Source organism: Hippocampus comes, unplaced genomic scaffold (assembly GCF_001891065.2).
Source record: "Hippocampus comes isolate QL1 unplaced genomic scaffold, H_comes_QL1_v1.1 scaffold122, whole genome shotgun sequence".
Lineage (NCBI taxonomy): Eukaryota > Metazoa > Chordata > Actinopteri > Syngnathiformes > Syngnathidae > Hippocampus > Hippocampus comes.
In genome coordinates, this window is record NW_017842059.1 from 5,239,652 (window position 1) to 5,250,385 (window position 10,734).

At 40.7% G+C, this 10,734-nt stretch overlaps 2 protein-coding genes across 2 annotated transcripts in view; one reads left to right on the forward strand and one right to left on the reverse strand.

The window, feature by feature from the left end:
* nlrx1 (NLR family member X1) overlaps positions 1-4,747 on the reverse strand; it is a 24,370-nt gene extending 19,623 nt beyond the window's left edge. Inside the window, exons 1-4 of the mRNA XM_019861600.1 lie at positions 4,592-4,747; positions 4,189-4,255; positions 2,597-2,709; positions 1,181-1,571 (exon numbers count right to left, since the gene is read on the reverse strand). Of these exons, the coding sequence (XP_019717159.1) occupies positions 1,181-1,571; positions 2,597-2,709; positions 4,189-4,208 (524 nt within the window). The 5' untranslated portion in view covers positions 4,209-4,255; positions 4,592-4,747. The remainder of the gene's footprint in view (positions 1-1,180; positions 1,572-2,596; positions 2,710-4,188; positions 4,256-4,591) is intronic.
* A 3,084-nt stretch (positions 4,748-7,831) lies between these two features.
* The window catches only part of efhd1 (EF-hand domain family, member D1), a 22,529-nt gene continuing 19,626 nt past the window's right edge, over positions 7,832-10,734 (forward strand). The window contains exon 1 of the mRNA XM_019861413.1: positions 7,832-8,115. Coding sequence (XP_019716972.1) covers positions 7,832-8,115 — 284 coding nt within the window. The remainder of the gene's footprint in view (positions 8,116-10,734) is intronic.

Sequence of the window (10,734 nt, forward strand, 5' to 3'; positions counted from 1 at the left end):
TGTCGAGTGGGTGCTGCTTTTAAGCTAGTGCCGCGTTCTACAGGACGTTAAGTGAATAAAGTTAAAATCATTCACAATTACAGTAAAACGCACGCCAATAAAAACTCACTTACACGTCGTCGTTTCGAATCTGATGATCGAAAAACGCGAAGTGAAAATGTGTCTCGGTGTCGTCGTTCCGTAGCATCGGATGGGCATTGCGTTTATTTCAGCTCCCGCGGCATGACGTCTCAATCCGGGTTACGTGTAGTGGAATTTCCGCTTACGTAAGTTCCGGTAACATGTAATATCGTAGTCAAAATGTTAATGCACAGGCTTTTGTTCCGGGTGAAGGATATTCCGTTTCATAGAATTCCGGGGATGGGAATATTTACTGTATGTGGATCCTTGCCACATCACAGTACTGAGTTTACCGCAAAATACTCATGTGTGGGTAGTTTTTGAGGCAGGCTTGACTGTAAATATTCCTTCAGGCCCATTGGCCTGCCACTACTTTACTTTCTTTCGTTGTCGTGTGAAAGCAATTGAAATTATTCTTTGACATACACATTCTCAGTACTGCTCATCTGATTCAGGGTCACAGAGGAGCTAAAGCAAATCCCGGTTTGTCTTGAGCAGTTGGTCACCAATGTGGTGCTCGCACACACCAGGCAGCCCCCATGGACCACATGAGTGGCCGGCGGGACTGTTTGAAGAATATCTCGCCAATGAGGGGACATTGTGATTTTTCTGGGAATGTTTTGAAAGTGATCATTTGAAAATGGAAACACTGGCTAAGATTTATATACAGTGTACTGAAAAAAAAAGTCTCCCACATTGATATTGATCTGATTCCTAATTATGGTGAGAAAGTATTGTGATTTTTGTCTTTGCATCAATGAATATCACTATGTATGAATAATAACACACAATAATAATGTTATTTAAAAAGTGTGTATCAAACTACTAACTTTCAAATGGATCGATACCCAGGAAGTCTCTCAGTTTCAAAAAGCTTGGTGAACCCTGGTCGAGAGTGAAAGGCGGGGGACTCCCTAGACTGGTCATCAGTAATATTACAGGGTTGACGCAAAGAGACGCATCTACGGACAACTTGACCACTAGAGCCTTCTCAGAACCTAACTTGTACCCAGAGAGAACACACACAAGCACATTTACCCACAATACAAAAATGTCTTACTTCGTCAGCTCGCCAAGATCCTCACAAGAAAAGGGAATCAGCAGTTTGAAGTCAGTCAGCGTGGTCCCGGCACACCAATCCAGCACCAGCTTCCGCACAATTGTGCTTTTACCTGTTCCGATTGCGCCGTACAGCAGCACGTTTAATCCTCGGTCCTCACACTGGTCTCCATTCATTTCAAAAAGCTGCTCGACTGTCAGAGAAGAGCTGGAAGATTCCTGGATTTTCAGGGGGGAGCTGAGGAGTCCCGCTCTTTCCTCTGGCTTCCTCTCCAGAATCAGCGGGTCCACGTGCATTGTCTCTGGGCTAAAGTAGCCTCCAAACTGCTTCTCTTCCTGGGGAAGATGGCTGAACCATAGGAACAGCTTCCTCTTGTGGATTTCAGTCGCATCTACAAAAAATTTAAATGAAATCTAATTGAAAGCTAAATCTATACGTATTGGTAAACATGGTCAAATCCTTGTGTCAAAACACAGCATTAATCTATCATGGCTAATTATTTAACACGGCTTTTTTACTGGATCACAATAAAATGTGCTGGTGTAATAATTGAAGTGTCTTATAAGGGTACCGGTATACAGGGTAATTCACCTCCGAAAGTATTTGAACAGCTTTATTTTTGCTGGCGACTGAAACATTTGGGTTTGACTATGAGGCAAGATATCAACAGTTCAACTTCAGCATGTCCATGAATATACATCTGGATCCGACACACAACCTACAGTATTCTCAAAGTTTTAGCTTTTCCATCACTGTGGTATAACGGTTAACATCGGTCGATGAAACTTTCTCACAGAATTGTTTAAACCTGTATCTGTACATTTCCACCCATCTGACGACTGTTACTTCGACACTCGACATCAGTGGTTACTTTCCTCTCCAGGACGAGTTAAATGGTTGCAATCGCAAAGAGCACTGTTTGGCTAATGGCTTTGTTTGATCATATGTGTCTTTTCTCAGCCTCACAACTGAACTGCGTATTTTTTCCACTCTTGCGCAGCTCTCTGGTTTTCATGTTGAGCTCACCTCTAACTCGTATAAATGTTGTCTCCACAGGCAAAACTCTAACCTGAAATTGAGTGGAAACCTTCAGCACTATTTATTTTTTTATGTAACAGGACACACCTGAATAACAACAACACCAAAAAAAACACCTGTCAGTCACGTGGCAATATTTATAGCTCACAAGACAACAGTGGGTTTAAAAAAAAAAAAGCTGTCTAAAAAAGGTCTTCTAAAATGTACTTGAGCAGGCAATCCAAATGTAAGTACAAGATGAAACATCCACATCTACATTTTTTTCTTTTAATTATATCAAACCCAAATGTTTTCAGTCGAAAGCAAAAAATAAGCTTTAGCTTTACTGTTACAATACTTTTGGATGCCGCTCAAGAAAAGACAGAATGAGCTGTTCACCTGCTTCTACTGTAGTGGAGCAGACCTTCCTGCAGTAAAATGCAGCACCTGGGAAGACACAAACATCCGCTCTTCTCTTCCACTTCCAGAATACGAAAAGGTGACTCAAGTGTCTGAGAAAAACACAGCCAGATCATTCTGGTCATTTCAGCAGGAAATCATTGTTCATACACTTTATAAGACGCTCCACTCCCACAAACCAGAAGTGTCACTTTCATCGCTTGACGCATCATGGTCTTGACAGTAAGTCTGATTCAGTAGGATTATGCTTCACATCAAGCACATGCACAGATAGACCCCTGGTGGTGTTCTAGCATCAGTCGTTTTGCCCCGGAGGAGAAAAATATGCCCTTTGCCAAGAGCCAAATTTTTTTCTTCATATTCATCAATATTTAAAATATTTATTTTTAACCCTTTCAGGGACAGTGGTTACTACAGTGGACAGCCTATCATGTTATCAGCTTACAGGTTATCATTATTGGTGCATGAATGAGTTAAACTCTCCATCTATTCCATCCAAAAGACTTTTGATATCAGATGGCCAATTATTTGAGGTTAACGGAAATGACAACTATTAATGCTGCTGTTAATAATTTTGGGTGCCCTTTTTTTGTGTTGAGCCACGTGCCTGCTTCACGTAATGTTTTAAGAGCAGAAAACAGCTGCCAATGTCCTTCTTGCAGGTTGAAACAGGTATTATTAACATACCTGAGGCATTGACTGTTGGATTTAAGAGAGCACACCAAATTACCACCCTTTATTTGAACTAAAACCTCTTCCAGGCTGCTCTTTAAGTCATACGCTGTCGTTTTCTATCATCATGACAACTCTCATTGATATAACGCATACCATCGTCTTTTTATTCTGTCAGATACCAGCAGTTCATCTAGTCCCACATAAAGCAGACCTATTCATTAACACGAACTTAAAACATCACCTTCGAGACAGCTGTCACATTGCTAACACGCTTGCAGTTCTGGTGAAGTCAGACAGGTCTGTACACTCATGAAAACAATATGGGCTGGACTTGTGTATGATCCACAAGAGGAAAATTCTCATGAAAATTAGCACCAGGGGAGGTGCTTCCATGTCATTTTGAGGGTTGAGACTCTAAAACTTTTTTTTTCCTTTGGCCTTTAGTGGGTTTTTTTTTCAAAGACTGATGGCAAAGAGGAAAAACATGGTGGTGACTACAGAACTCATACTGTAAAAATGTGACACGCACATCTCTGTCCTGGCTGTTGAATACAAAATAGCTAAAAGGGACAATAGGTCTACCTGCCTCTTGTCAATAACACACACAACACGTCAAGGTTAAAGGTGAGTACATGCACACGTTTCATATTGAAAAGTAGATTTACGTACACTCACTTCTGTGTAAGCTCTGTCAAGCAAAATCAAATGGTTCGATTTTTAATTCCGGCTATTATTAAATATAAAACTGACCACCTGACTACTAATCCGGGACTTTCCAAACTTTTCATAATTCATGTTCTGACAGTGTTTCGCTTGTCAATGAAGAGATGGAGATTCACAACTCAGTGAAAAGTTGAATAATACACTTGTTGGAGTTCTACACTATTCAAACTTACCGCGGGAGCGAGGAGTTCATCCTTCTGGTTTGCTACAATGCCAGCGGAAACTGCATGCGGGTTTTAGCTGTATGGGAAAACAATAAAAGACACAGCTATATTAATCAACGAAAACATCATTTTAGCCCGAATTGTACAGTACACGGGTTCCGAATACACTATTTAATCCTCACGTCTTCCGACGGTTTCCCCGCGGTCGATTCCACCCGTTATACGAGAGGCATTTCTTTACGCCCTACGCCTGCTAACCTCTGAAACCGCAGTTGCAATAAGGTCACGTGTGAATTACCTTCTTCTTCACCATATTTACATTAACAGCTGTCAATGTAAACAGGTATACTGTATAGACAGTAGAGTAAAATCGAGCGACAGCTCGTATATATTATATATACCAATGTCTTACCGTCCTCTTTATTGTCTGCAGCAGAGCACTAACCAGTCGCTGTCGTTGATTAGATGTCATTCATTTAATAGTTTTCCTCCATCTCAGTTGTCCTGCTTGAGTCGAATGAACTCATAAAAATGTGTCATTCAACGTCATTCGCTTCCCTAGAAGGAAGTGGTTCACGCTGCGTCCGCAAGAGCTGCTTCGAAATAAAACTGAAGGTCGACAAACTTTAATAACTGCGAACTTTACACTTTGATTTCTTTTGAAGGAAGAAACGTGATTTTTTTCCGGTTTCTACACAAGATGCGAGATGCTATTCCTCCCAGACAGTACACTGATTTAAAACGGTACTGCTGGATTTATTTGTTTATTTATTGATCCATCCATCTATTTTCTGAACCGCTTTATCCTCACAAGGGTCACGGGCGGGTGCTTATCTATTTATTTATTTTTTTAAAAATTCGCCATGCTTTTTTTTTTTTGCTTTGTATACAGCGGTGGTTGTTTTAAATGCTCTAAAATACAGTTGAGTACACACAGTGCTGATAGATAGATAGATAGATAGATAGATAGATAGATAGATAGATAGATAGATAGATAGATAGATAGATAGATACCAGTACTTGATTGTCAGAAACAAGATCTAAAATTAATCTTGCATTAAAACAGCAGCATCACCATATGCAAGCAATCCATTTATAAACACCATTTATAAACATCAACATTTAACGTATGAAGAGCCTCTATTCTCATGAACGCCTCATTGATTTTGTGTGATTTTTAGAAAGCTTTGTTTAGTTTTACGATTGACTGCAAAAGGACTGTTTGAACCTTATCCTGTTACAGCAAGCCACACAGTACCCATGCCCATATGGTAATAGCACATTTTCCTTGATTAGGGCATGCCTAAGGTCAGAGATGATATTCTTACCCAAACGCATGGTGCTGTTATGATAGGCAGCTTTGAACAGTTTATCCATAGGTTGTGGCCTGCAATCTTGCTCCAGATTTTAATCAGGTGTCTCAGACCAGATTGTGCAATGATTGTGAGGCAGCCAAACAGTACAGCAGCACACTAAAGGTGATGGAGGTGAAAAACAGAAGGACTACAGTACATGCTGTGTGGCCCCAAATGACTTGAGGCGATAGAGAAAATACAATATATATTCATTGTTTTATCTTTCCGCAGATGAAGTCAGTGTGATGTTTGCATGATAATGTTGAGTCAATCATAACTCCCAAATATTTGAATGACTCCATCTATTTTATACAAAAATTATGAATGACTTTGGGAACTATAGATTAAGGGAGGGTTTGGTGTTGAAAACCACTTCCTCTGTTTTTTTGGGGTGTGTATTTCCAGAGCAATGACTCCATGTCACAACCATGTCCACTCCCTGTTGATTCGGGGAGTTATTCTGCACTGTTATCAAAATGGTGTAATCTGAATACTTTATGACAAATTGGTTATTTGAGGATGAGCGGCAATTATCTGTGTATATGGTAAAGAGTAGAGTTGAACTCACACAGCCTTGGGAGAGGGTAGAGGGGACATTGCTTGTGATTGCAGAGGAAAGGATTTTATTTACCCTGACCAGCTGTACTCTTTTGATGAGAAAATATGCATACCAGTGAATCAAATATGGGTTGAAATGCTGAGTTGAAATGTATTGAAGGCCAATGAAAAATCTAGAAAGATGACTCTTGCATAGTTATTTGATTGAGCCAGATGTTTGGTTACAATATGGGTGAGCACAGTGACTGCATCATCTGGCCCACAGTGTATTTCATATGCAAAGTGGAATGGATCCAATTTGTAATTCACAGATTTTTGTAAATGATGTACAGGTAGTAGGATTCATGATGAATGATGTGAATGCTGTGGGCCTGATATCAGTATATCTTATAGCACACTGTAATTTGGCTAATAGTTTGATATGTGATGATTTTCATATCATGGGAGCTGTGCAGGAATCAACAGATAAGAGAAATACTGGTTGGCAAACTGAGGCCAGCTCTTATAGCAATATCTCTCTGCCCTGAGGGTGCCTCAAATGATGACAAGACTCATTCGTCCACAGTGAGTGAGATGCTGCACCACCGACATGCTGCCTCCACTAAAAGACATGACTCAACCGCCAAAGGAATCAGTTGAGTGACCTCTGTTTCCTTGCCACACTTCGACCTTATGGTCTAACTGCCGTAGGCTACGAACTCATCACTCAATCAAGGACGGCGCTGCACCGGAGTTTGGGGGATGCTGTAGCCCTGTCAGAAATCTGTGTATCCCCAGTTTAGCCCTTCCAGCATTTTAAATCATATTTTAAAACTATACTTATGAATATTTTTCTCAGTATCGGTCAAGCAACCCTTTATCATTGGGAGGGAAAACAAAAAAACCTGGAGCCATATTTGTAATGAACACAACACCAGTCTGGCAACTGAACCTTAAAACAAAATTTATTGACAACAGCAAAAATACAACCTGGCATTGGCAGACAAGATTTGGCAATCTTTAACAAGTTAACCACATACAGAATACTCAGCTCGAATGCTAATCCCACAATTGCATGTTTTTGTTTCTCTCTCTCTCTCTCTCTCTCTCTCTCTCTCTCTCTCTCTCTCTCTCTCTCTCTCTCTCTGTCACACACACACACGCAAACACACACACCAATGTGCCACTAATTAAAAAGGCAATAAATAGATGTTGCAGCAGTGGATGTTTTATTAAGCATTCCTTACAGCCACAAAATAATCCAAAACAAATTTACTTTTTGCGGCACGTTTACAAGATACAAGATGTTATTTTATCAAACGTTGTTTATTCGTGACTTGTTAAAGCAGAGTTGCAAGTTAAAAACATGCAATGGAAAAACAATTTTAAATTCGGACAGGTTCAAATTTCAAACCCTCAACTAATAAGGTGTTCACAATTTTTCTTGGATTGGAGCATTGTAGGCCATACATCCATCCATTTTGTATACAGCTCCTTATTAAGGTCCCGAATGTGCTGAAAGCTATTGCAGCTAATTTCGAACGGAGGAGGTTACACCCAATGACGATTTACTTCGTCCCCTTTTCCGTTAACGCAGTTTTTACTCTTTGAGCTTTATTGTGAAGCACATAAGCGGAAGCTGCTTGCGTCATGTGGGCGAGAGAGACGCGGTTTGCCAGTCGCACTGCAAGCATATCCACAGCTCTACATTCTTTCGACTCTTGACAGTCAGTCGCCGTGAGCAACGTCCCTGAAACAGTATGGCGTCGGAAGAGCTCGCAAAGAAGCTTCAGTCGCGACTGGCCGCATCAGAGGAGACCGAGCAGAGGCCGGAGCTCGAGGAGACCATCGTCACGACCAAATATCAGGAGTCCGAAGCAGCTTGTGGCGACACTTCGTCCGAGCTGTCTGCGAAACTAAACCGACGGCTCGACATAAACGAGGGCAACGCTCCCCCTCGGGCTAGCCGCGTCTTCAACCCCTACACGGAATTCAAGGAGTTCTCCCGAAAGCAGATTAAGGAGATGGAGGTGATGTTTAAACGGTAAGAATTAGGATACTGATGAAGTAGTGATTTCAGTCCTGAACACACCGAAGTGTCTCCCTGTCGTGCGGATTGAAGCGAATGAGCCGTGGAAGCTCGTGATGAGCTTATGATGGAGATGCTGACGCGCAGCTCCCAGGTGAAAACAATTGGCTCTTTGATTTAAGTTAATTAATTACTCATTTGCAAGGTGCGGGCCTAGTCGCATGGAGCCAACATGAAGCCTCCCCTTCCAGTTTGTCCTGTACGCTTCTTTGGCATTGTGTTGCGGTCGCAGTAGACTATTCCACCGATATCTGTCTGCTGCGGTACAATTGTTTTTATGGCCAAAGTAAAACTGCCATCTGCTTAAAAAAAATAATCCTCCTAAATGACCGAATTAACGAGGCTAATTACGTCACACTCTAGCCCAACAGCAGGGGGTTGAGCAGTGCTTTGGGTAATTTGGGAAAATTATAGTTTGGAGATAGGGATCAGTTGAAAGCGAACATTTGGATACCAAAAACGTTAGTCATTTCCCCTTTTTATGATGAACTTCTTCCAAAGCGGAAATAAGGCTACATTGTTACCCAAAGAGGACGACTGAATAATATTCTACTCCAAATGAATCATCATTTAAAATGCTGAAGTTTACTGGTCACATGAATGGCTCATACTTACATCTTGGTATTGGTTCACTGAATTCTTGTAGTTGTTGATAAGCACTTTTGTATTTTATTTAGAAATTTGAATGCCAAATTGAGTTAGTAAAATGAAAATAAGATAAATAAGACAGTCCAGAGAGAGCATGTATGAAAAACTAATAGTATTGGTCCAAGTACAGATCCCTGTGTACACCATAATTACGTTTCATAAACATTGAGTCATTGTTAAAGATATTTACTAACCGTAAGCGAAATGATAAGGATTATTGAAACCAGTTTGGACAGCTCCTTTTGTATCGTAGCATGCTGTAATCTTTGTTAAAGAATGTGGTGGTCGAGTGTGACCAAGGCTGCACTAAGGTCTTATCGGACAAGTCCAGAAACAAGGCCTTTGTCAGAGGCCATAAGGAGGTCATTTGTCATGGTCACTAGTGCTGTCACAATACTATTGTGTATTGTAACTCCTCATAGACCTCAAATAAAATGTTTTACAAAAAGTCCATTTATTTATACCAGTCTACATAAACCAAGGAGAGAAGTGAATCGTTAGTCATAGCATTCATACGAGCAGTGTTCAAGAATAAATATATGTAAAATAACAGTCGTTTGGCCTTCTTCGGAACCTGTCCCCAAACGCACCCCCCACACCATTATTTGCGGAAAACCCAAACTACTTGCCAGTACCCCTGTGCTCACCAACCTTTTGGGGTTGATTTGGTTTCTGGTACGGCCATTATTTCCCAAAGTCAAAGTAGATGTTTGCAATTGTCTTATTTTGTTTCAACACAAAAGATAGTCAGTCAGCTTTCATGAAAGACTATAGAATTTGCAGAATAATTACCGTTGAGAGGCTGAAATCAGACGATTTGGACAATTTTATGTTCAACAATGGTTCTAAACAATTATTTGATTATTTGAACAGTTGTCGATTAATCTAGTAATTAATGAGTGGTTAATTATTTTTTACACCTCTACTCGTTACCTATGTTCATTAATTTCAACTGAAGATTCTTCTTTTTGATTTCAATTGCTCCTCAAACAGCTGCGCGCCAGTTTGCACAGGGACTTCCATATTTCTCTCATCAGGCAGCCCGCCCCAGTTAGAGTCGAACTACACTGGGTGTGGGTGTGCGTGTGGGTGTGTGGGTGTGTGGGTGTGGGTGTGTGCGTGTGTGCGTGCGTGCGTGCGTGCGTGCGTGTGTGCGTGTGTGGGTGTGTATGCGCGCACACGTTCCTGATGTTGTGAAAGTACCCTGAATGCCATGGAGATAAAGATGATCAGGTTACAGGGTGCAGGAAAGGTTTAAATGGGTTACACGAATAATAACAAGCATTTTCTCTCTTTTGCGACCATGTCAGCAAAGGTTCGTGTTTGGGACAACTAAATTACAGTAAACGCCATCTTACAAGTACTTGGAAAATTGGTCACTTTTTGTTGATGTTGAGCACCCCCCTCCCCCCCTTCCAATAAATGAAGTGATTCATTTATTGGAAGAATAAAATCATCTCAGTTCCAGTAAAGGATTCATTAGTCCCCCCTCGGATGATGCAAATGCGACAGTTCATGTGAATTTTTGAGATTTCAAATGTCTTTTTTTTTTTTTTTTTTTTGTCATGTCGTGGACTGCTGTAAAATGGATGACGGGCCGCAAATGGCCTCAGGGCCATCGTTTAGACACCACTGCTTTAACTGGTTTAATGACATGACAGTTAAAGTGGGCTTTAAAAATAAATAAACAACAAAAAGTATTACTCACATTGTATATTTCAATTCAAGACATGCTTCATTTTAAAAAATATCGCCATGGTAATGCTAAAGTCAATGTCAAACTCCATTGACATGCTAAAGGGACGTTAGCATTGACTTCCAGGAGTTATATTCCTTCAAATAAGGCATAGGAAAAAAAGTAGTGTGTTTCCGGTAACATGAAATTTCAGCATAGGGTCGGTAGGTCGGACAAAGTTTTTTTTTTTT